We start from the raw sequence: 25,993 nt of genomic DNA, 5'->3' as shown, positions 1-25,993 counted from the left end.
TTTCCCCGCAAAAGTTATTAACGCACCGTTGTAATGAGTGCCTAGAAATGAACAATGAATTTGACTAGATAAGTTTAGGCAAAGCAAGGATTTCAGCTGTACATGAAAGAATGTACTAGAATTGAACTTGACTTGACCTGTGTGGTATCTTTTCCATTTGTCTCATAGATTTCAATTTTTAGCAATTACTCAAAGAATATTCAATATTATACCTTATAAGGTCATACCTCATTTTGATAAAGTTGCACAGATATCCCATGAAAAACACAAATAAACCCAATAAAAGCTAAATGTGAAGTTCTATAATATTTGACCTAAAAAAAAAAGGCTGCAAAAAATGTCCACATAGCGTAAAAGGGGACTTATTGAGGAACAGAGAAAATGTTCATATTTGATCTAAAGAAGTGGTGGGCTAGAATTTTAATTTTTAATACCACTAGTCAATTGTGGTAGTTCTTTCCAAAGTCCACCAACCAAATATTCAGCAATATCAAATTTTGGCTAGTCAATTGGGCTAGCGGTTTTAGAACCTCTAGTCTAGCTGGAGATTTCACTAGTCTCAGACTATTGGGATGAGTTCTGTAGTTTCTGGGTTTTACCTGGAATAACTCCTTGAGAGTTGTTTGTGAGGTATGGCTTGAGTGAATAGTCAGTGAGTAATTGCCGAAAAGAGGCGGGAATAGGCGGTAATTGTGTGAACTAACACCTTGGAAACGACGTAGAATCGTGCCATTTTTGTAGATGATATACATTGTACACTATGTTATATAGTGTTCTAATAAACGTCGACACTTCATTTATAATTTGAAGGTCAAGGAAATTCAGTAATAGCTTCACCTAAAAAAGCTGCAGAGTGAACAAAAAAAATCTACATAATATTTCATTCTGTATTTTAGTACAAAAGACAAATACCTTGTAAATTTTAGTGGGAATACCTGAAAAATTGAGCCAGGAAATACTTCATAACTCAAGTCACAGAGTACTTGGTAGCTAGGGTTACTGAATTCTCAGTAACTCCAGCTATACCTAGGAACTAAGTCACTTAATACTTGGTGACTCGAGTCTCCAAATACATGATCATTTCTTTGACCTTGCATTTTGTACTTTTTTTTGGCATGTTGTGTTTTCCTTCTCTCTTTCTCTACATAACACTTGCATGAATCATTTTAGCTGGCCTGTTTCTACCTGTGTTTTATATCCCTTTGTGTTATGCTATGGAGCTTTTCAGTACTCACATTATTGGTCCTCTCATCAGAACAGGTTTAACCTGCCAGAGTTGTCTGCCTTGATTACATGGGACAGGCTGACTACGGGAGTTACCTCCCTTGATTTACCAAATCGGTGTCAAGGAGATAGCTCGTTTATAAATGGTGTTCAGTGTAGAGTTTAGATTGAATGAAACATTGTTTTCTTTTGGAGAGATTAAAATAGAAAATCTTAAAATTAACACAATATCTTAAGGGTCCCACCACTCAAGCTTAAGATGAACAAGAATATTCTAATATATACCCTGGCATTTCTGATTCACAATCAACTCTGACCATCAACCTTCTCCAATACAATGCCACAATCTAAGGAATTTACCAATCTTCTACAAGTTACGAGAAAAAATAGTACTTAAATGGTAAATAGAAGAAATCATAATATGCTAGCGCCAGATTAAATGGATCACGTAATGGAAGTTTAGCAATGGTTGTGGTGTTTATACATATTCCCGATATATTATCTATATAATCTATCAATATATATATATTTGCCTGTTGGTATTTTCAAACTTATTCACTCAAAATATTAAAAGAAAAGGTATAGAGAAAATTAATTATGTAATTTGTAAGAGCCAAACTGATGCATGAAAATTGTTCCTGCCTCTCAAATTCCTATTCATGTTTTGATGACACATACAATCTACCATTGCAGTTGGACTTGGTTCCACACCTGGCCCAGAGCTGGAGCCTATATCGAAACCAAGTGATGTAGATGTGGAAATAGGCGGTCCAGATGAGACTGAAGAAGAGGATGACCACTCAAGCAATGACCTTTCAGCACAGAGCGAAAGTGAAATGAAGATTCTTACAAAACCATTTGTTATGGGAGGTAAGTTGCCTCCCTTCCTGAATTTCTCCTGGTTTGACTCTTGCCCCGTAACATTTTTCAAAGAATGTCATGTGGAAATAAATGTTATTGCATTATGCAAAATCACTTTCTGAAAAAAAATCTATCTTCAACTATTACAGGACATCAACAATGATAATGTCCAACTCCCTCACCATAACCCTCAACCAGTACCCTGTCACAACTAGATGTCTGTTCACTTATTGTTGACCATTGCTACACCCTTGTTCTCTACACTCCCCCACCCTAACCCAAGACAAGTACCATTTCACATCAAGATGTCTGTAGCCGCCTTGTTGATGATAACGCCCACCCCCAACACCANTACCTAGGAACTAAGTCACTTAATACTTGGTGACTCGAGTCTCCAAATACATGATCATTTCTTTGACCTTGCATTTTGTACTTTTTTTTGGCATGTTGTGTTTTCCTTCTCTCTTTCTCTACATAACACTTGCATGAATCATTTTAGCTGGCCTGTTTCTACCTGTGTTTTATATCCCTTTGTGTTATGCTATGGAGCTTTTCAGTACTCACATTATTGGTCCTCTCATCAGAACAGGTTTAACCTGCCAGAGTTGTCTGCCTTGATTACATGGGACAGGCTGACTACGGGAGTTACCTCCCTTGATTTACCAAATCGGTGTCAAGGAGATAGCTCGTTTATAAATGGTGTTCAGTGTAGAGTTTAGATTGAATGAAACATTGTTTTCTTTTGGAGAGATTAAAATAGAAAATCTTAAAATTAACACAATATCTTAAGGGTCCCACCACTCAAGCTTAAGATGAACAAGAATATTCTAATATATACCCTGGCATTTCTGATTCACAATCAACTCTGACCATCAACCTTCTCCAATACAATGCCACAATCTAAGGAATTTACCAATCTTCTACAAGTTACGAGAAAAAATAGTACTTAAATGGTAAATAGAAGAAATCATAATATGCTAGCGCCAGATTAAATGGATCACGTAATGGAAGTTTAGCAATGGTTGTGGTGTTTATACATATTCCCGATATATTATCTATATAATCTATCAATATATATATATTTGCCTGTTGGTATTTTCAAACTTATTCACTCAAAATATTAAAAGAAAAGGTATAGAGAAAATTAATTATGTAATTTGTAAGAGCCAAACTGATGCATGAAAATTGTTCCTGCCTCTCAAATTCCTATTCATGTTTTGATGACACATACAATCTACCATTGCAGTTGGACTTGGTTCCACACCTGGCCCAGAGCTGGAGCCTATATCGAAACCAAGTGATGTAGATGTGGAAATAGGCGGTCCAGATGAGACTGAAGAAGAGGATGACCACTCAAGCAATGACCTTTCAGCACAAAGCGAAAGTGAAATGAAAATTCTTACAAAACCATTTGTTATGGGAGGTAAGTTGCCTCCCTTCCTGAATTTCTCCTGGTTTGACTCTTGCCCCGTAACATTTTTCAAAGAATGTCATATGGAAATGAATGTTATTGCATTATGCAAAATCACTTTCTGAAAAAAAATCTATCTTCAACTATTACAGGACATCAACAATGATAATGTCCAACTCCCTCACCATAACCCTCAACCAGTACCCTGTCACAACTAGATGTCTGTTCACTTATTGTTTACCATTGCTACACCCTTGTTCTCTACACTCCCCCACCCTAACCCAAGACAAGTACCATTTCACATCAAGATGTCTGTAGCCGCCTTGTTGATGATAACGCCCACCCCCAACACCAATACCAGTTCACATGTAGATGTCAGAGTCTGTTGCTTCCCCCTTACCCCCTACCCCCCACGCCCACCCCTACTACCGATACCAGTTCACATGTAGATGTCTGTTGCCTTATTGTTGACTACACAGAACACTTGTTCTCTTTACAGCTGTGATAGCTGGCGCTGTGGTGGGATTGCTAGGCGCCATTTTACTGGTGATGTTCATTGTGTATCGCATGAGAAAGAAGGACGAAGGCAGCTATGCTCTGGAGGAACAGAAATTCACAAACTATTCCTACATGAAGGCACCAGAGAAGGAGTTTTACGCGTGAGCAGACAGTTAATTGGTAACGAGAAGGAGACAGTGGGCCTTAGCTTACATCTCTAGTTTGGCAGAAAAATAAAACGGGCACCAAGACGACAAAAATCCACCGAACTCCTGTCACATAGCATTTCAATTTTCGTGTAGACTTGAACAAAACTTTCTTAGAAATGTAACATTTTTCGAAATTTTGCGTTTCAATGCAATATGTAGATCAATTGAAGTGTATGATATCTGTTATGGTATTATTGTGAACGGGAAAAAGTTGCTGTGCCTCCGAAAAATCTCTTGAGGAAACAGTGACAGTACCTCCGTGAGGAAAGGTCTCCGAGAAATTAGTGACTGTCCCCTTGTTACAAGGTGTCCATGGGAACAGTCGAAGGGTGGGAAGGGTGGGCAACTTGTTCATACAAGATTTTATTTTTTATACTATAATCAATTTTTGACACCTTTTTATTTGTATATTTATTATTAGTATGATATTCGAATCATGGAAAGCCAGCTAGAGTTTCATACAGTTATGAATTTGACAGCTGATGTTGTTCTTTCATCATCTTAAGATTAATTTGTTCACATCCACCGGAAAGAACAAGAAGGAAATGTCAATATCACCTGGACGATGACTTTAACCCTTTCACCACTGTAGACCATAATGGACCCATCCATATCAATGCATGGTAGAGTCTACTAAAGTCACATAGGGGTGACATGGTTAATTGTTACGAAGCAGCGAGACTGTGATGTTGACCCTGCTGTAACTATGTACATACAACACTTTATCAGACTTCCGTTAACAGGTATTTTTTTCGTGTGAAAGTATATTTCACTAACTGCACACACAAATAGGATCCTAAGTGTACATCCATGCCGAAAGGTCATTTAGTACAATCCACTATAGATAGGAGTTATTTTAATGTAATCATGTAACATTATTTGATTATTTTGATATTCATATGATTGAACAATTTTCGTATAATTTAACAATTTAACAATTTTCATATAATTTAAAAAAATTAACGATTTTTTAAGTTAAAAATATATCTGAAGCTAATCAATGCATATTTTAGCATCATTTTGTTATGCACTTTGTTCTCATTAGGACTTTTAAAATGAAGTCGGAAGTGGAGGAAAATTTATGTTTTTAATAATGTTTCAATTTTAATTTTTATTTGAAATGAAATTGAAGATCAAGAGCATTTTTTTTATATAATGATAAGGTTGCAAATGTTCACAGTACTATTTTCCTAGTGAATTGTTGGATGTGTTTTAGTTTTTTACTTTCAACTGGAAAAGGTCGAATATCATTTTACATACATCAATACTTGGAAATCATTTGACTACACAACTTTTGCTAAAGTGTCCTGTCATTTTGTCTTTTGATTCAGGGAGAAGTGAGTATCTATAATGTTATATGTCATTATTTGTTTGTATGTAATTGTGTCGGTACGTGAGTATTATGAGGCAACGTGGTGACACATATTGACACACTTGATGATTGAGAATGCGTATTCTTATCTGCAGGCGAGCTGTTCGGTTGTTATCACATGCAATTTGAAATATTTTATACAGTGATCCAGTGTTGAAATGTCAGACTTTAGAAAGTTCCGATATTTTGTTCGTCAAGTTTGGCTGTTACACAGACTAATACTGCTTGTTTGGCCCAGTATAATAAACCCCAAAATTTTATTTCAACACAATTATTCGTAATTTGGTCCAGATTTTTAATCTTATCACCTAGATATATTGTATTGGTGATAACTGGCTATTTGTCAAGTATTTTTTATCCAGTCAGATTTTATTCATATTAAGAACATTTCAATGTGTTTTTTAAAGGATAAAGTTCCAAATAAAAATAATGGAACTTTGAATTCAGATGAATGGACTGCAGGTTGAATATAAAATTCAAATATGTTGATGAATATTTTGCAAATTCTAAATAAAGAAAAATTCAAGTGTATGCTATTGTGTGTGTAAAAGAACACATGATTCTTTCTTGATTTTTTATTGGCTTTCTGTCGGTACCATGTAAAATTGTAGATCTGCGATTTTAACAACATGTGAGACTGTGTGTTTTCTACGCTGCGTGCAGATCTGACACACTGTACCTAATGTAAATACTTATCCTTGATTAGATTACGAAAACAATTATACATGATGTAGAAGAGAGTAGAACATGTTTGTTATAGTATTTTTCATCCATGTAATGCCACCTCATTATTAATTATGTTGTATAATTTACGGTTTATCATAACACTAATCAAACATTATGTCCCTGTTAAGGCACACGGTCACACAGATTTTAATTTGGTTTTGAACATTCCATTGACCTCGATAGTATTGGCCCGAAATCTGGTCTCGATAATCCTTAAGACGTTTAGAACTATATCAATAAAACTTGTTTGTCTGTAAATTCTCTGAAAGTTCTGTCTTCATTAGAGGAAACTGGTCAAGTACTTAAATGACCATGTTACCTGGAATCCTCATTGTTTGGTAGAATAGGCCATGAAGTAAATCTGTATTCAAAAAAGGCTGAAGATCCAGCCATATTTTAAGTGTTGTACATAAAAAAACAGCTTAAAAGAATGCTCCATTTTGTGTGTCCAGCCATGGTAACAGTGACCAGATTTATCATTTTCCTCTACTGTGTTGCCAATTTTTCCTAGTAATAAGACAGATTTTTATTTCACCCTGAAATGACTTTTTATTATTAAACTGGTAGCTTTGAACCGAGTGTACATAAATACAATAACAAAGTGAATGTTAAATCGTTTTCTGGTGCCACGACCAGGCCTTATATGAGGGAGTGAACTAGGATATCTCCTAGATAAATTGAACAAGGTAACATCACATATATATATTCTCATGTTGTTTTGCCACTGTTAGGGAAATTATCAATACAGAATTTTCATGTCATACCATACGTTTTGGTTTTATTATTTTTTCGTCATCCAAGTTGTTAGTAGACGTGAGATTTTATCAATGTGAGAATGGAACAAAAGTTAAAATGTTTCGATTTTGAACTTTAATCATTAATTCAGTTTGCACTTTTTTTGTGCAGAATAAAGAAGTGGTTTGTTTTATTAAGATTGTGAATTGCTTCATTTTGTTGTAAAACATTTGATGTTTGTGATAAATCTGGACTTGTGGACGTCTGCTCGATCACAGAGCGAGATACTGTCAGTATGCCAAACCCCAGTAATTCAACATTTACGCTGAACTATCTAAATAAAGTTGTCAATCTTAATTGGATTTAACACATCAATTAAATGACATTGAAGTTATCATTCCACATCCTTTGATAAAATCCGAAATAACAATGTTAACTGGAAACTTGACTGATTTTGATTTTGGGTCTCTGTAAGAATGAAATATGGAGAAGATGATGCAGGATATTGGTTCAGTTGTACCAGATCTTTTACTAATTCATTGTCTCTCGTTGGATAAATTTTAATCCTTTAAAATCGTGCCAGTACATTTGCAGTTATTGGAAGAAAAGTTTTAAACATTTCTATTCATAGTCAACCCTTATATATCCCAATAGGGCATCCTAATCTTTTACAGAGACGTGCTATTGAGACAGATAAGGGTAGACAAGGTCTTCCTATAATTGTCTATTTATTAACATTATGTGTTGTCTTGTCTACCATTGGTTTTTTCCTCGTGTCTTGTACATTAGCCATTATCACCCTTTCAATCTCTTTCAGGTTGTCTGATTGATCGGCAACTTGCTAGCTCAGTGGTTGAACGGGTGACAATGATAAACAAACCTTTTAAGACATTGCCTTCCTAAAGCATTAGAAATTTTTACAATTTCAAGTATGTAGACCTCTTTCAAATTTTTATCGATTTTAAGAAAAAAAAAGAAAAAAATAGTATGATTGAATCCTACAATATTACAACTATATATACAATGAATAACCTTAATTGAAGATGTTCAGAAGCTGCTCGGGTGTAGAGGGGGGTTGGGGGTTGGCTAGACAATTTTTGGTGCAAAGAACTTGGATACATACATATATATAATATAATTTTACAGTGAACATACGAAATGTTTTCTATGAACATTTATTAAAATCTATTTTCTAACATTCAGTTAGGGTTTTATGGATTTTGCAATGGAAATTCCCCTGTCAGTCTTTAGTATTGATACTCCTTTAAACATGGCCTCAGTGGCTATAAGGGGCAACGCCTGGTGTACCTCCAATACTGTTAATATAGGCCTTTATCAAGTCTCCTTAAAACAACACAAAACAAGCAGGTTCATCGTTTTCTGAAGATAAATGCCTTTGGTTTAACCAGTCAAAAGCAATTAACGAAAGGTGCTGCGGTCACACGAATTCCGATCCGACAGATGTGGAGATGAAGCCAAGCAGGAAGTAGAACAGTGTTTTAAGTAATCAGTTTCTTGACGTTATTATGTGCTACTTTTCAAGATGATGATACATGTACAGGATCTATTATTATCCAAGATGTGGACTTGCTATATTACTGTGCAAGACCAGGCTCAATATTAGTGAGTGTAATCCTTCAGGCCAGTGCCTTGGGTAGCCTGGACTGGACAGGTTTCATGTAAAATGTTTCTTATTCTGGTAGATTTTAACGAAACTGAATTAAATTATTCGAAATCTTGGATAAATCATTTGAAAACGATATGAACTTTAAGTTAATGTTCTCCAATCCTTCTTGCCATAACATGTTTCTGAATTTCCGATTTGAAAAAAAAGTTCCCTTTTCTCTCGTTTAAAATTAGCTTTTTGTCCAAAACCGTCCAAGACAATTTTAGCCAATTTATAGATCAATAGATGACTTAAGCATGCAACTCCTTATTGGATGTGTTAGCTCAGGTGCCTAATGCTGATGGCAATGACCCTTGTGTGTGGTTTAATACGTCACTAATAGTTCACTAACTGATGCTAGGGAATAAGTTTATGAAACAAAAACTAGAAGGAAGGGGGAAGTTCTATAATTTGTGATTTGTTTCACTCATTTTTATCAGTAAGCTTAAGTTTAGATATTTTCTGAATATATGCCATGCTATCCCTGTCGGGAAAAGGTTACTTAAGGCAAGACAGACTTGGTTAAAATGCTTTGCGAAAGAGCAACTGGTGGGGCCATACATATGCGCACCTGGCTTATGTTGTTATGTTGATAGGTCTTTGTGGTCCAAGTTAGACCAAAGCTCTCTGTGTAAAGCCCAAGTTAGACCAAAGTTCTCTTTGTAAAGTATCCTACCGCTACAAACAAGGGTCATTGTTATCTGAAACTTGGCAAATCTCTCTAGTTCTAGCAAGCTGCTGTACCCAATGGTGTAGTGTCATTTTTATATACATATTTTTTCCTTCCAAATTTCTTTGCTCTCCTATGATATTGAATGTCTGTCATTGTGCTTGACCTACTATCAGCATTTGATAGCTGTTGTCCTTTCATGGTTTTCTTCATCCTGTATCTAATCATCTTGTAATATTATTGTTAATTATGGCAAATATTTTCATTTTGAATAATGTGAGTGTCGATTCTGTGAATACAAGAATGTGTTTCTGATTTTGATGTCCAATAGTACATTTGTAGTTACAGAAAAAATAAAATATATATATACAAACATGTTCTTTGCCTTGTTGATCATTATTTTTAGGGACTAAAGTGGTGCAAGGAGTCATACTTTCTAAAGCGTCTCTTAGGAAACAAAGCCGTGACATGTGGTTTAACAAGTCCGATGTTTTGCCAAACGAGCTGAGAGAAATTCTCCCAAGACGAGTCCGTAAGAAGCAGCTTGTAGTTCGTCTAGAAGATCATTCAGAGGGATATCCTTGTCCATCCATTATTAGGTCACGGAGAGAAATGTGCATGTCCGTCCACTAGACCAATAAGAACTATTTCCTCGTTTGTGAGAGCTCGGACAATAATATCCTTGTCTATTACAGCTTAGAGTAAAAAGTATTAATCAACTAGAGAAAAGAGAAGAATGTCATAGATATTGGCCATTTAGAGAATAGAGAGGAAAGCCGTAGATATACATCATTTAGAGAATAGAGAGGAATGCTGTGAATAATTCATCATCAAGCGAATAGAGAGGAAAGCCGTGAATATTCATCAATTAGTGAATAGAGAGGAAAACCGTGAATAGAGAGGAAAGCCGTGAATAGAGAGGAAAGCCGGGAATAGAGAGGAATACCGAAGTTATTAGTCATCTAGCGAAAAGAGAGGAATACCGTTGTTATTAGTCATCTAGCGAAAAGAGAGGAATACCGTGAATATTCATCATCTAGTGAAGAGAGAGTAATGCCGTGAATATTCACCATCTAGTGAATAGAGGAATGCCGTCAATATTCATCATCTAGTGAAGAGAGAGTAATGCCGTGAATATTCACCATCTAGTGAATAGAGAGGAAAGCCGTGAATATTCATCATTTAGGGAATAGAGAGGAAAGCCGTGAATATAGAGAGGAATGCCGGAGATATTTGTCATATCCCCCCAAGAGAAGAATGTCATAGATAATGGCCATTTAGAGAATAGATAGGAATGCCGTGAATATTCACCATCTAGTGAATAGAGGAATGCCGTGAATATTCAACATCTAGTGAATAGAAAGGAATGCTGTGAATATTCATCATTTAGGGAATAGAGAGGAAAGCCGTGAATATAGAGAGGAATGCCGGAGATATTTGTCATATCGAGAATAGAGAGGAAAGCCGTGAATATTCATGATCTAGTGAATAGAGAGTAATGCCGTGAATATTCATGATCTAGTGAATAGAGGAATGCCGTGAATATTCATGATCTAGTGAATAGAGAGTAATGCCGTGAATATTCACCATTTAGTGAATAGAGAGGAAAGCCGGGAATAGAGAGGAATGCTGTGAATATTCATCATCTAGTGAATAGAAAGGAATGCCGTGAATATTCACCATTTAGTGAATAGAGAGGAATACCGACGTTATTGGTCATCTAGCGAATAGCGAGGAATACCGACGTTATTAGCCATCTAGCGAATAGAGAGGAAAGCCGTGAATATTCATCAATTAGTGAATAGAGAGGAATGTCGTGGATATTTGTCATATAGAAAATAGAGGAATGTCGTAGAGATTTGTCATATAGAGAATAGAGAAATGTCGTAGATATTTTTCATATAGAGAAAAGAGATGAATGTCATAGATATTGGCCATTTAGAGAATAGATAGGAATGCCGTGAATATTCATGATCTAGTGAATAGAGGAATGCCGTGAATATTCATCGTTTAGTGAATAGAGAGGAATGCCGTGAATATTCACCATCTAGTGAATAGAAAGGAATGCCGTGAATATTCATCATCTAGTGAATAGAGAGGAATGCTGTGAATAATTCATCATCTAGCGAATAGAGAGGAATACCGACGTTATTAGTCATCTAGCGAATAGAGAGGAATACCGTTGTTATTAGTCATCTAGCGAATAGAGAGGAATACCGTCGTTATTAGTCATCTAGCGAATAGAGGAATACCATCGTTATTAGTCATCTAGCAAACAGAGAGGAATACCGTCGTTATTAGTCATCTAAGGAATAGAGGAGAATGATGTTGACCACATGGGCATCAAGAGAGTTGACTTTATCGTAATGACAACAGTTGATACCACTTCGTCAATTGTCATCAGAGGCAAGAGGAAAGAACACACACATTTAGTTGACATTAATTTATTAAGCTTAATTTCTTTGGCAGATTGTCTCCTTCAACACTAATATATTACACTTAAATCTGCTAATGTGTACAGCATTCCAACATCTTCAAAATCTCTCTGCGACATGCATTTGTTCACTGCTACTGTCTGACCAACCATGAAATCGGAAAAGCCATAATTCACTTTGCTGAAATTCAATGCGCAAGCAGCATTCTCAGCCGACTGATACAATATTGGAACATGCTTTTAATTTGCCAATGAAATTGGTCCCATCACCAAAGTACAGGTAAACATTTCTCTGGACTTTTTTTTATATATAAATTGCAATTATTTTGTTTATTTAAGTATATTCAGGGGTGGAATGGAAAAGCAATGGTGTAATAATGGGTTAAAAATAAATTCCAGATAACCAGAGTTCAGGATCATAAATATGCTGTGTCAAAAACATTGCTTCGTAGTATCCACAAAGGAACAGCTTTCTACTTTGGGTACGATAAGAGTACCACACCACTTGTACAGACACCTTGTCAGCATGGATCCAAACAAACGGTGAATACTGACCATGGTAAGGTAAAGTTTAAGGACATTTCTCATCTACATAACGGAGGAACAGGACAATGTTACTCATAGCTAATACTAAATTATAATAAATGTATTCAAACACCAAGAAACGTCTTTAATTTAGTGGCTACAAAACTTCTCAAATTGAATTATATCTGCATTGTCACTTACAAAAGTACTTACAATATTATCTGATCATTTATAAACAGTAATTTTCGTGGAAGTGATTTTCTAATTCAATGAGTAATCTCCCTTCCTAAAAGGTATTTTGTATAATCTTGTTGTAATGACAATAAAATAATAAGAATTAAATGTGAAAAAAATGTATTAAGCATGTTAAAGGACAAAAATCAAAGACCCAAATCTACAAGCCAATGAAAAAAAAAAATTGGTGCACCTCTTGACATTTTCCATATTTCGAGGGGAGATAACTCTTCCAACATTACTATGTTCTTTCCTTTTGTACAGGTGTTCCTTTTCAGGGAAGAACAGGTTATAGTTTGTATCACGTTTTGACTAATTTGAATGTCTTTGAGAATTTTACACGGTAAAGATAATTTTGACATTAATTTAGTCATTATGGTATATTGAAGAAAATACTGTTAAGGCCATTCTTGATAGCTGAGAAGAAGATACAAGATATCTGTCAGGAAGGAATGTTACTCATACATAACTAGGTATTCCGCGAAGACAGGACAAGCAAAAGACATCAAGTACATGAACAAATAAAGAGTTAACTTATATATATCGATTGAAAAACATTACAACAATATCATGTCATGTATATACAACAATGACTACTTATCTTGCTATAGAAGCTCTGAGGTACAATGAGTCTACGCTGTCTGCAATATATATATATATTATGCATTTCGATTCAGTATATGATACATGTAAAAAGAGAGTAGCATTATACATGATATTTACCATGATTCTTTCAGCAGTATCTAGTAGGATGCTTATTTTCTTCTGTATAAATATGAGCTAAACAGCATTGCCATGACTTTACATTTTTGTTAAAGATTAGGCCATATTAAAAACAAATCTTCAACATGAGCGGAAAAAACACTTCAATGATTCAAACATAAGACCTTAGTTATCTTATGGACAATATGACATGTTCAGGATTATGTTTTTAAAATTGATCCTCTGTTACAATATAGAGGAAAAATGGGCCTGCATTGCTCATCTGGTACTTCTCTCAGTGTTGTTACCCTAAAAGGTGACCAAGATCAAATATATTGATTTAATGGACAAAATTAGGCTTCATGCAAAATAGCCCATCTCAGCATGCTACTGGCCAAATATGATCAAATATAAAGTTGTGTCAGACCGACGGACGGACACCTCACCACGACATAAGCTCATATGACACTTCAGGTCAGGTGAGCTAGAAGCCCATCAATCAAGAAAACCGATAATTTCTAAACCAATTCAAATACATGTAAAGTGAAAGTCAGTTTTGAACAACAGGGCCTTTTATGTCTTACAATATTAGAAACATTTTGAGATTCTTACCTGTGATTGAACAGAGCTAAATTATAAGAAAAGTATCCCCATTATACCAGCTAAGTTTTTTACATGTCATATGATATATGGTACTCTATACCAAATTGATATAAAAATGGTCTACAACACGATCAAATGAGTCTAAAGTCAATATATCAATATTTTTATGTCAACATTTGAGTCTATTGGTCATTATATACATATCAGTATTTAAAGGTAGAGGATGGACTAAAATGTCCTGTTTCTAATTCTACAAGTTGGTCATAGTGTTAATGAATTACATCCCTTTACTAGTTGACCTACATCTTCCCGTAATGATATTATATTATGTGATGATGATGATGATTGATATAGCTTCACAGTGGCAATATTTCTCAATACTGATTCACACTTCTCTATACTCAAGCAGAGAAAAAAACTGCCATCACAACCAAAACCCTTCAATTCTAACAGTTTTACTAATTGTAAACATGGTAGAACAATTCCAAAGCCTGCTCCAGGTGAATAATAATTAAAATATAGAATTGAGCAGCAGAATGATTGATTTTTTTTAATGAATATGTATCTGAATTTCAAAATTGAATTTAATCTATGATACAACCATCAGTGCACAGTAAAGCAACAGACAATCGTATTACTATGTAATGCTGACAACCATTTTACTTGTGTTAGGCCATGCAACCATTTGTTTTTCCACATGCGAGACATTTACAGTATCATCACTAAGTGTAAACATATTTGATTATTTGGTAATCTTATTCAATTTCACTTTTGAAGTGCAATTGAATTTTTTAAGTACAGCACTATCAGTTATTATATATACAGTGGATACTTTATAGTCTAATTCATTTGGCTGGACTGTTAGATTACTGTGACAATTTTGTTAGGTAGAATGCCACTTTCCCCTGCAACACCTGCTGGATGCTAGGATATCAATAAAGATACATTTACACTATTCAGGGGCATGCGATTTTCCCTCGTGATGAGCTGCAGAGGTCAAGGGGTTGTTTATCATGAAATTTTAATCTCCAAACATGTAAATCCTCTGATTAACTCCTGCAGAGGGCGCCACTGTGCTATCTTGTCGACAAGTCCTGCATACCTTCCGTCAGTGATTTGGGGGTAGAATTTTGTTTCCTGCATGCATTCTGGGCCTCCAAGGGAAGTAAGCACTTACCATCCCAGTGAGCCTTGTGAAAAGAATGTGACTGAAATGTAAAAACAGCTTTCTTTAATATTAAGATTGATCACAAAAAATTATCAGCATCAGAGGGATAACTCCATAAACAGGGGATGTAACTCCAATTTACATACATTACCATAAAACCCGTGTAATTTGCACACCTATGTAATTTGCACAAGTCTTTACAAGGCTGAACATGTCGAATAAAACTTCTACTCGTATATTTTGTCCAGCAAAAAATATCTGAAAACCCCCCGATGTCCAGTAATTCCTCGGAAAATCGATCTCTGAAAATGGAAGACAAACAGCTTGATACTCATTTTTATAATATATTTCGTAGGACTTAATTGATTTGTTTATTATCAGTGAGCTCATATTTCTTGTTTACATGTACAATAATATTATAAAACCAAGATGAAACTACGTAAAATGTGTATTTTGTTGTTTGTTTCCTTTGAATCTGATCGCACATAACACACACACGTGTGTGCAAATCTGCACACATTAATTCATTTTAGCTATATATTTTACATAAAACATTTACTTACTTACGAAAACATATCATCAAAGAAATTTGATGTGTAAAGTAACCAACCAATTAAATATCACCTTGTGCATTCTCATTTGCCAGTCAAATATTGAGGTCACTGCGCTTGTGCTTCGTTTATTTACACATCTTCATCTGTATAACCTCTTCCTTCAATATTGACGATTACGGATTGTTAGGGTCTTGTGCAGTAGTGCGTTGTTATGTAGTGATTTGAATTATTTTGAAGTATTTGCTATTCCGTCTTTTCGTATTGCAGAGTTATCTGCTCTTGTGAGCAGGTATTGATTGTTACGTCATTTGTTTGTGAGAGTACTAGTAACGTCGTAAATTTTTGAGAAAACGACTTAATTTTCTCACACAAACCAATGACGTAACAATCAATACCTGGTCACAAGAGAAGATAACTCTGCAATACGCAAAGACGGAATAGGATCAAATTCTGGTTAAAAACAGTGTGTTGTTTGTGTTGTTGATTTTGTATGTGTTGGATTATGTTATATGTGGTGCAAGTGTATTGCTACTTATTGGTGTATTATTTTGTAGAAAAGAATAATGCGTGCTCTTGTTCTGCGTGTGTGTAGTGTTGGCCATTACAAGTTGTGCATCATATCTGTGACTGAGCTTGTGTTATGGTATTTGTTTAGGACGTAGCGTACTGCTCTTTGTTGTACTTTTTCCAATTGATCTGATATTATTTGTGTAATGAGTGTCCCAAACTGAAGAACAGTATTCAAGTTTAGGTCTTACGATGGCCTTATATGTACTTTCAGGTTGCGTTTCAAAAAGGCTACTGATTTATTTGCATTGAATGTGATGTAGTTGGATGTGTTTGTTCCGTTTTAGTGTTTATTTTAGTGCGAGACCTAGATATTTGTTTGATGTTACAGATTCTAGTGTGTGGTCGGGGAGTGTGTCCTTGTCCCATTTGCTAGCTGCGTCTAAATCTGTTTGTAGTTTTATTGTATCGTTTTTGTTATTGATGGTTTTGCAGAGTATACTGTCATCTGCGAAAAGTCTTAGTGTACTGTGTGATATGTATTAGGGGAAGTTGTCAGTGTATATGAGGAAGAGGACTGGTCCCAAACAGGTTCCTCGAGGCACTCCAGATATTACTGGGATGTCATAGTGTTTACCCTCAAGTAATACTGTTTGGATGCGTTGTGATAGAAAATCTGTGATCCATGTTAGCGTGGTCCCGTTGATGCCGTAATAATGTAGTTTGTACTGTAAGTGTTTGATTGGGACTTTGACAAAGTCCATAATGATAATGTATGTTTGTTTGTTGTTGTTAAGTTGTGTTTCGCAAGATCTTGATGTGTGGAAGCCATGTTGTAGGTCATGCAGTATTTTGTTGTCTTCTAAGTGTTTCATGGCTGCACTTGGGAAGACATGTTCTAGAGGTTTGCATCGGTGCCTGGGAGTGACATTGGTCTGTAGTTTGTTGGGTTGTATTTGTCTCCTTTTTTTGTATATGGGGTTTACGTTGGCGTGTTTCCAGTCACTGGGTAATGTTCCTGTATTGAGTGATGTTTGATAGTATTGATGCTGTAATGTCCTGAAGTTCTTTCAGTATTCAAGCTGCCGTGTCTATGGTCTGGGCCTGTTTCTTTGTGTGGGTTGATGTTATTGAGTAGTTTGTTGACTCCTTGAGTTGGCTTGTTATGTGTTTATCTGGCATTGGTGGGTGGGGCGATATTCCTTTGTCAGGTATTGTTGTGTTTTGTTCTGTTTTGAAGGCTTCTTGGAACTGTTCATTAAGTATGTTTGCCTTTGTTTCTGGCACTGTTGTTTGGTGCTCAATTTTACGTAGTGCTGTGATATCTGGATTATCTTTTTTTGTGATTTTCAGGAACGAAAAGAGTTTTTTTAGGGTTGTATATTTGTTCCTTGTGCGGGGGTCGTCAAGTTCACCTATTGGTAAGTCTGTAATCATCTTCTCAGTGTATTTGCACTCCAGCTTTTAATTGTTTTGTATATGTGGATTAGTTTGTTGTTTGTTCTTAATTTATGATGGCATGGAGGCAATAAGACTTGTTTGAGAGGCAACAAAGTGAGTTGTTCATCCAGGGTAGTCTGTTTGAATGTTAGTGATTTTATTGGTATGTTTTTTTCTGTAGATGTATGAAGTGTTGTTTTGAAGCTTCCTAGATGTCTTCTGCGTTTGATGTTCGAGTTCCGGAAAGTTGTAATTTAATAGATCAGTGAGGTCTTTTCTGATGTTGTCCCAGTTTGCTTTGTTATATAAGTTAATGTTCCTAGGTGGTTTGCGAGCTTTGTGTAGTCTAATGTCTGCTTCTGTACATAATATGATCTGCATTGCCTATGGGTGGGATTATTTCTTGTTTGTTGATGATAGATGTTCGATTTGTGAGTGTTATGTCAAGGATGTGTTCTCCTCTTGTGGGTTTGTCTATGGTTTGGGTGAGGGAGTTGTCGTCAATGATGCCTAGTAGGCCTTGATGTAGGGATATGCCTGTTTTGCCTGGTGTTGTTTGACAAATCTATGTGTGGAAAGTATCATTACCAACTTGCATAAAATACGTGTGTTTGTGAGGTTGAGACATATGCTACATGCCTCCACTACTACTACTACTACTACTACTACTACTACTTCCTGAAACCCACTACCAACTACTATGTACCTGAACTCCACTACCAACAACTTCCTGAAACCCACTACCAACTACTATGTACCTGACCTCCACTACCAACTACTATGTACCTGACCTCCACTACCAATCTACTATGTACCTGAACTCCACTACCAATCTACTATGTACCTGAACTCCACTACCAATCTACTATGTACCTGACCTCCACTACCAACTACTATGTACCTGACCTCCACTACCAACCACTATGTACCTGACCTCCACTACCAACTACTATGTACCTGACCTCCACTACCAACTACTATGTACCTGACCTCCACTACCAACTACTATGTACCTGACCTCCACTACCAACTACTATGTACCTGACCTCCACTACCAACTACTATGTACCTGACCTCCACTACCAACTACTATGTACCTGACCTCCACTACCAACTACTATGTACCTGACCTCCACTACCAACTACTATGTACCTGACCTCCACTACCAACTACTATGTACCTGACCTCCACTACCAACTACTATGTACCTGACCTCCACTACCAACTACTATGTACCTGACCTCCACTACCAATCTACTATGTACCTGACCTCCACTACCAATTACTATGTACCTGAACTCCACTACCAACTACTATGTACCTGAACTCCACTACCAACTACTATGTACCTGAACTCCACTACCAACTACTATGTACCTGAACTCCACTACCAACTACTATGTACCTGAACTCCACTACCAACTACTATGTACCTGAACTCCACTACCAACTACTATGTACCTGAACTCCACTACCAACTACTATGTACCTGAACTCCACTACCAACTACTATGTACCTGAACTCCACTACCAACTACTATGTACCTGAACTCCACTACCAACTACTATGTACCTGAACTCCACTACCAACTACTATGTACCTGAACTCCACTACCAACTACTATGTACCTGAACTCCACTACCAACTACTATGTACCTGAACTCCACTACCAACTACTATGTACCTGAACTCCACTACCAACTACTATGTACCTGAACTCCACTACCAACTACTATGTACCTGAACTCCACTACCAACTACTATGTACCTGAACTCCACTACCAACTACTATGTACCTGAACTCCACTACCAACTACTATGTACCTGAACTCCACTACCAACTACTATGTACCTGAACTCCACTACCAACTACTATGTACCTGAACTCCACTACCAACTACTATGTACCTGAACTCCACTACCAACTACTATGTACCTGAACTCCACTACCAACTACTATGTACCTGAACTCCACTACCAACTACTATGTACCTGAACTCCACTACCAACTACTATGTACCTGAACTCCACTACCAACTACTATGTACCTGAACTCCACTACCAACTACTATGTACCTGAACTCCACTACCAACTACTATGTACCTGAACTCCACTACCAACTACTATGTACCTGAACTCCACTACCAACTACTATGTACCTGAACTCCACTACCAACTACTATGTACCTGAACTCCACTACCAACTACTATGTACCTGAACTCCACTACCAACTACTATGTACCTGACCTCCACTACCAACTACTATGTACCTGAACTCCACTACCAATCTACTATGTACCTGAACTCCACTACCAACTACTATGTACCTGACCTCCACTGCCAATTACTATGTACCTGAACTCCAATACCAACTACGATGTACCTGAACTCCACTACCAACTACTATGTACCTGAAATCCACTACCAACTACTTTGTACCTGACCTCATTTTTTGTATATGGGGTTTACGTTGGCCACTACCAACTACTATGTACCTGAACTCCACTACCAATCTACTATGTACCTGAACTCCACTACCAATTACTATGTACCTGACCTCCACTGCCAACTACTATGTACCTGACCTCCACTACCAACTTCTGTGTACCTGACCTCCACTACCAACTACTATGTACCTGAGCTCCACTACCAATCTACAATGTACCTGACCTCCACTACCAATCTACTATGTACCTGAACTCCACTACCAATTACTATGTACCTGACCTCCACTGCCAACTACTATGTACCTGAACTCCACTACCAACTACTATGTACCTGAACTCCACTACCAACTACTATGTACCTGACCTCCACTACCAACTATTATGTACCTGAACTCCACTACCAACTACTATGTACCTGAACTCCACTACCAGTCTACTAGATGGGAAAGAAAAACAGCTTCCTGACATCACAAGAGAAGATGGAAGTTATGGAATATGGAGACAGATTTGGTAACAGAGCTGCAGGACGTCAGTTTAATATCGGCGAATCTAATATTCAATATCGGCAAAAACAGACAAACCCACTAGTATCCATGCCAGCTAAGAAGATCGCCAACAGAGGGAGCCAGGCAGCACAAACTGACATGGAGCACGACTTATACCAGTGGATTTGCGACCGTAGAAACGAGAGACATTGTGTGAAAAGCACAGAAATTAGACTCTGAGCTTCTAACCTGCTACAAACAAAATACCCATCCATTCAAGGCATCATTGCACTGGTGTATCTGTTCATGAAATGTCATCAACTCAGTATTAGACAATGGACCACCATCGCCCAGCGACAGCCAGACGATTTTGAAGATAAACTCAAGTTCCAGATCTTCATCATCAAACTACGAAAAAAACAAAACATTGACCGCTCCAGAATTGGCAACACAGATCAGACTCCACTTACATTTTACCTCCCCTACAACACCTCCATAACTTGGAGAGTGGTTTAATTTAAACCACTGGCAACGAAAAGAACTGGTTTACAAGTAATTATTATTAGTAAAAGAAAAGAATATTAAAAGCTCTGATGAGCTTCCCATGACTCTAGAAATCTGCATCTATAATAGTACCAGTAAATAATGAGATTTACGAGTACATATCGTGCAGAATTGCTTTATTGTGTTGACGGTGGTAAGTAAGATGTTGTGATAGTCAATACCCACTGCTGTATGTTTAGACTTATTTTTGTATTATTTTTTCAGTGATGCTAGCTAGCCCGTATGGGAGACAGGACCAAACTACTGCCTTATGTGATCTTCATTGGCAAGACCATGCTCAAAGGTAACTTTCCTCCCATCAGTGTCCGTGTCCATGTGAAGGAATGGATGGCCGAGACATCAATGAAGGAGTGGCCCCAGATCATGTGGGGATGCTGACAAGTGGCAAAATATTCTCATTCAATATTATATTGCACTACAAATATTTCCTGCACAAACCTTGTCGGCTCCATCTGTTGAAACTACCAGCCAAATATTATTATAAGATTCTATGCTTTTTGGTTCTTCTTCAGAAGTGAATTGACATATTTTTCCCTGTGACCTTGTAAAGTAGGTCAATGTCATTTTCCTTCTCATACTTTGTTAGCTCTATCCCAAAAAGCTACCAGCCAAATCTTATGAATCCATTCCATTTGGTTCTTAAGAACAAATCCTTTAAAATGCTGTTGATCTCTGTCCTTTAAGGTAGGTTGAGGTCATTTTCATTCGAAAACTTTGTCGGGATCTATCTCAGAAAGTCAACAGCCAAATATAAAGATTCTATACCTTTTAGTTCTTCAGAAGAAGTCGCTTAAAGAGTTTTTACATATTTGACCGCTGTGACCTTGAAAGTACGTCAAGGTCATTTTTATTTTTAAACTTTGTTGGGCTCCATCCCAGGAAGCCATCAGCCAAATATGAAGATTCTATCCCTTTTAGTTCTTCAGAAGAAGTTGTTTGAAGAGTTTGACATATTTGACCCCTGTGACCTTGAAAGTATGTCAAGGTCATTTTCATTCTCAAAGTTTGTCTGGCTCTTCTTCAGGAAGCAAACAGCCAAAAATAAAGAATCTATACCTTTTAGTTCTTCAGAAGAAGTCGTTTAAAGAGTTTTTACACATTTGACCGCTGTGACCTTGAAAGTAAGTCAAGGTCAATTTAATTCTCAAACTTTATCGTGCTCCATCCAAGGAAGCCACCAGCGAAATATGAAGATTCTATACCTTTTAATTCTTCAAAAGAAGTCGTTTAAAGTGTTTTACATATTTGACCGCTGTGACCTTGAAAGTACGTCAAGGTCATATTCATTTTCAAACTTTGTTTGGCTCCATCCCAGGAAGCATTCAGCCAAATATGAAGATTCTATCCCTTTTAGTTCTTCAGAAGAAGTCGTTTGAAGAGTTTGACACATTTGACCCCTGTGACCTTGAAAGTAGGTCAAGGTAATTTTCATTCTCAAACTTTGTCTGGTTCTATCTCATGAACCAAACAGCCAAATATGAAGGTTCTATACGTTTTCGTTCCTCAGAAGAAGTGGTTTAAAGTGTTTGACATAATTGACAGCTGTGACCTTGAACGTAGGTCAAGGTCATTTTCATTCTCAAACTTTATCAGGCTCCTACCAACGAAGCTTTCACCCAAATATCATGACTCTAGACCTGTCCATTCTTTAGAAGAAGTTGTTAAAAGGAAAAGTTGACGGACGACAAACGCCACGCCATGGCATAAGCTCAATAGCCCTTAGGGCAGGTGAGCTAAAAACTTGAAAATATAACACTTATATAATGTAATACTTTTGCGCACCCCCCCACTTCGGGCATTTTATTTCTCAAGAAAAAGTGCGCAAATTACACAAGTTTTTATGGTATTCAAATTCCCTTGACCTTGAAAATGTGTCACTGAAACAAAATTAGACATCTTATAAAACATACTACAGGTCAAATATTATCAACCTAGGCCTCTTGGTTATTGAGAATAAGCATTTTGAAGTTATTTACACATATGACCCCAGTGAACTTGAAACTAGAGATCCAGTTCATTTTTATACACAAACTTTATTGGGCTCCATCCAAAAAAGTTATCTGCCTAATATCATTACTCTAGGACTTTTGGTTCTTTAAAAGAAGCTGTTTAAAGGAAAAGTTCAAGGTGAGCTTACAACATCGTTTGTATCAGTTTTAACCTATGTCTGATCAGGCCTAGAACTTGATACTACTGTAATAAGAGCATAGCTCTCGGGTGCCAAAGGCACTCGAGTGAAGCTCTTTAATGGTTTTTGGCCGGAAGTAGCCGCCCAGTTGGGAAACCGGAAGTGTACCCTTGAAGCAAAAACAATTCTGATGCAACGCATATACTGATATCTACATATACTGAAAAATATCTGCTTGGTTTTTGATAACTGTTTTATTTAACTCATTCACCCCTGAAGACACATTTAAACTCTTCCAATTCAAAGGTTGAAATAGTTCATTATGAAATTATTTCAGGGGTGAATGAATTAAAGAAAATTTCAAAACAAAATACGAAGAACTTCTCCTTTTTATGTATTCTCGCGAGAGTGAGGCACATCAACTGTTGCTAAGGGAAATAAAAGAAATCAAATATAAGCATATAATGAAAATTTTTAATTGTTGATATATTGCTATATATCCAGATTTTGTTAAAAAGTTAACATACATTTTGAGTGAAAAAAGTCTATTACATAGAATGAGATATTGGCTAAATAAACTATTGTCAGAAATTATTCTTTCTATAAGGTCACAAACACGTCATACTCAATCAGTCTTCATCGGTTATTTCCAGAAGGATGAATTTACATAATTGATTTATACAACACCCGTCATAATAGAAACAATTGATTATGAATCTATGTCGAATCAACAATGATTTTTCCAGATCATTAACACGAGTTTTAACGCCATTTTTCATAAACGTTATTATTTTTCACGCCACATGCCGAATTATTACCAGTTACAGACAGAAAGCATCTAATTTTATTTGGTAAAGTTACTTGTCTATTCTCTGTGAATGAAACAGAATTTGAAATTCGACCGGATGTTTCAGGATGGAACAACAATTCAGACTATGTCTAGATACAACGCCCATCTCAGTTATGTTAAAGTATTGTACAATGTTCTCTATTCTCCCATTTTGTTTTTAAAGTAATATCTTTCTTCATCTAACATTGATATATCGTTAAATATGTAATGTCTTATTTATTTTTTTGGCAATTATCAAGCANCCCCCCCCCCCCCAAAACTCTTTTTGGGCCTTGACGCAAGTGCACAGAGTGTCAAACTTTCCATGTGGGAGAAAACCCAAATATCTAGAGAAAACCCCTCATGGTGGGGCAGGTGACAGGGATGGAATCCTGGCCATCTTGATGAAGACGAGCGCACTATCCACTGCACCACCCTACCCATTATATGTGTTACACACAGGACAAATCTCTACTTTAAATGATGTCTTGTCGACTTTAAATACAGTAAATACAAGAGTTTAGCAAGACTTTGCTAAAGATCTCTTTTTAGGCTTTGCCTTTTCATATTATATGGTGTAAAGATGAATAACATATCTTCTGAAATATCCAGTACACAAGTGTAGAAGAACCAGGAAAAGTGATAAAGATGGTGCTGTCACTAGCGTTCGAAACCGCGACCCTTGGCTCTCCGGTCCGATGCTCTACCGCTGAGCTAAAAGGAAATTCCTGACAGCTGACGCTTGTAAGGCAACCTAATCAATGCACATCTTTTACACTATTCCCCCCTATTTTTTCAAACACCAACCCAGGTTCTTTGACTCCCCGCCATGGGTTCTCCTACTTTGAATGGGGAGGGTCAATGGCACCAGTTTGTAGTAGGTCGAGGAATAGTGATAAAGATAGTGCCGTCGCTGGCGCTCGAAACCGCAACCCTTGGCTCTCCAGCCCGATGCTCTACAGCTGATCAGCTAAAGGGAATTTCCCTAAAGCTGATGCTTGTAAGGCATCCTAATCAATGCACATCTTTAAATTTACACAAGCTTTTTACTGTCGACAGGGTCATTGCCCCTGATCTTCCTTGATGTATAAGGGTACTGTGTACGAAATTTCATTCATATCAGTGCAATTCTGAATGATCGTTATTTTCAGTCATTTGCCCATCACTGTAAGCCCTAAACTCGGTAGAATCTTACCAACTTGACATCCCGGTTCCAGACCTGGTTACATTCCCCTCCGCAAACTGCACATGGGCGTGTCATCGGATGTCCGTCACACTCGGGGCAGTCCTTTCCACACTTGCCCTCATACCAACATTGGCCACATCTACATACAAACAATACTGGTTATTTATGCTGGTTATTATTAACTACAGAATCTAGTTGCCAGATAACATTGTGTCTAGATCTAAAGACAGACAGACTGACACAGGGACACTGGGACAAACAACCTGATTTCAGTATAACTACATATTGTTGTGATCTATTATACAAAGTTTTAGAGGATTAAAATTTCTAATTCAGTACTTCAAATTATTAAATATGTTTCACATAATGATTCTGGACGGAACTTATATGAAAAGGGGGTATAACTCTGAAAAATTTCCACCAAATTTGAGGACATGTGAAAGGGCACAACCTCACATTAAAGGCATAACGAGTGAGAGAAATACCATCATCACTATGTAAGATACACTTGTCACAATATTGGGGACGAGAAGTTATACAACAAGGGCCTCAACTTCAACAAATATTTCAAAATTAACGACAAGCAAAAGGGCACAACATCTTATCATAGAGAAATAGTATGCTTAGTTTAACCCTTTCACCACTGTAGACCATAATGGACTCATCAAGATAACTGTATGGTAGAGTCTATTAAAGTTTCCTAGGGTTGAATGGGTTAAGAGAAATCCCTTCAGGGGTTTTTAATATACCCTTTGCACAATATTCTGGACGGATGGACATGGCGAATCCAATCTAACCTCCACCTCCCCCC

General features: G+C 36.8%; 2 protein-coding genes and 1 long non-coding RNA gene across 7 annotated transcripts in view; 1 reads left to right on the top strand and 2 right to left on the bottom strand.

The window, feature by feature from the left end:
* The window catches only part of LOC110443492, a 76,286-nt gene extending 66,538 nt beyond the window's left edge, over positions 1-9,748 (top strand). For all 3 annotated transcript variants that reach the window (XM_021487727.1, XM_021487726.1, XM_021487725.1), the window contains 2 exons: positions 1,918-2,094; positions 3,996-9,748. In XM_021487727.1, coding sequence (XP_021343402.1) covers positions 1,918-2,094; positions 3,996-4,159 — 341 coding nt within the window. In that variant the 3' untranslated portion in view covers positions 4,160-9,748. The remainder of the gene's footprint in view (positions 1-1,917; positions 2,095-3,995) is intronic.
* Positions 9,749-11,806: 2,058 nt separating this feature from the next.
* Positions 11,807-25,993, bottom strand: part of LOC110443494 — a 19,131-nt gene continuing 4,944 nt past the window's right edge. For both annotated transcript variants that reach the window (XM_021487730.1, XM_021487731.1), the window contains exons 4-5: positions 25,192-25,321; positions 11,807-15,078 (exon numbers count right to left, since the gene is read on the bottom strand). In XM_021487730.1, coding sequence (XP_021343405.1) covers positions 14,947-15,078; positions 25,192-25,321 — 262 coding nt within the window. In that variant the 3' untranslated portion in view covers positions 11,807-14,946. The remainder of the gene's footprint in view (positions 15,079-25,191; positions 25,322-25,993) is intronic.
* Positions 16,027-20,722, bottom strand: LOC110443495. 2 transcript variants are annotated; one of them, XR_002462120.1, is made up of 3 exons: positions 20,209-20,722; positions 20,039-20,067; positions 16,027-19,954 (listed from the first exon to the last, which is right to left on the bottom strand). It is a non-coding gene; the product is annotated as an uncharacterized LOC110443495 (long non-coding RNA). The 2 variants fall into 2 exon arrangements; XR_002462121.1 differs by having other exon boundaries at positions 16,027-19,870.

Source organism: Mizuhopecten yessoensis, unplaced genomic scaffold (genome assembly GCF_002113885.1).
Source record: "Mizuhopecten yessoensis strain PY_sf001 unplaced genomic scaffold, ASM211388v2 scaffold716349, whole genome shotgun sequence".
Lineage (NCBI taxonomy): Eukaryota > Metazoa > Mollusca > Bivalvia > Pectinida > Pectinidae > Mizuhopecten > Mizuhopecten yessoensis.
This window is presented reverse-complemented; position numbering and strand designations above follow the sequence as displayed.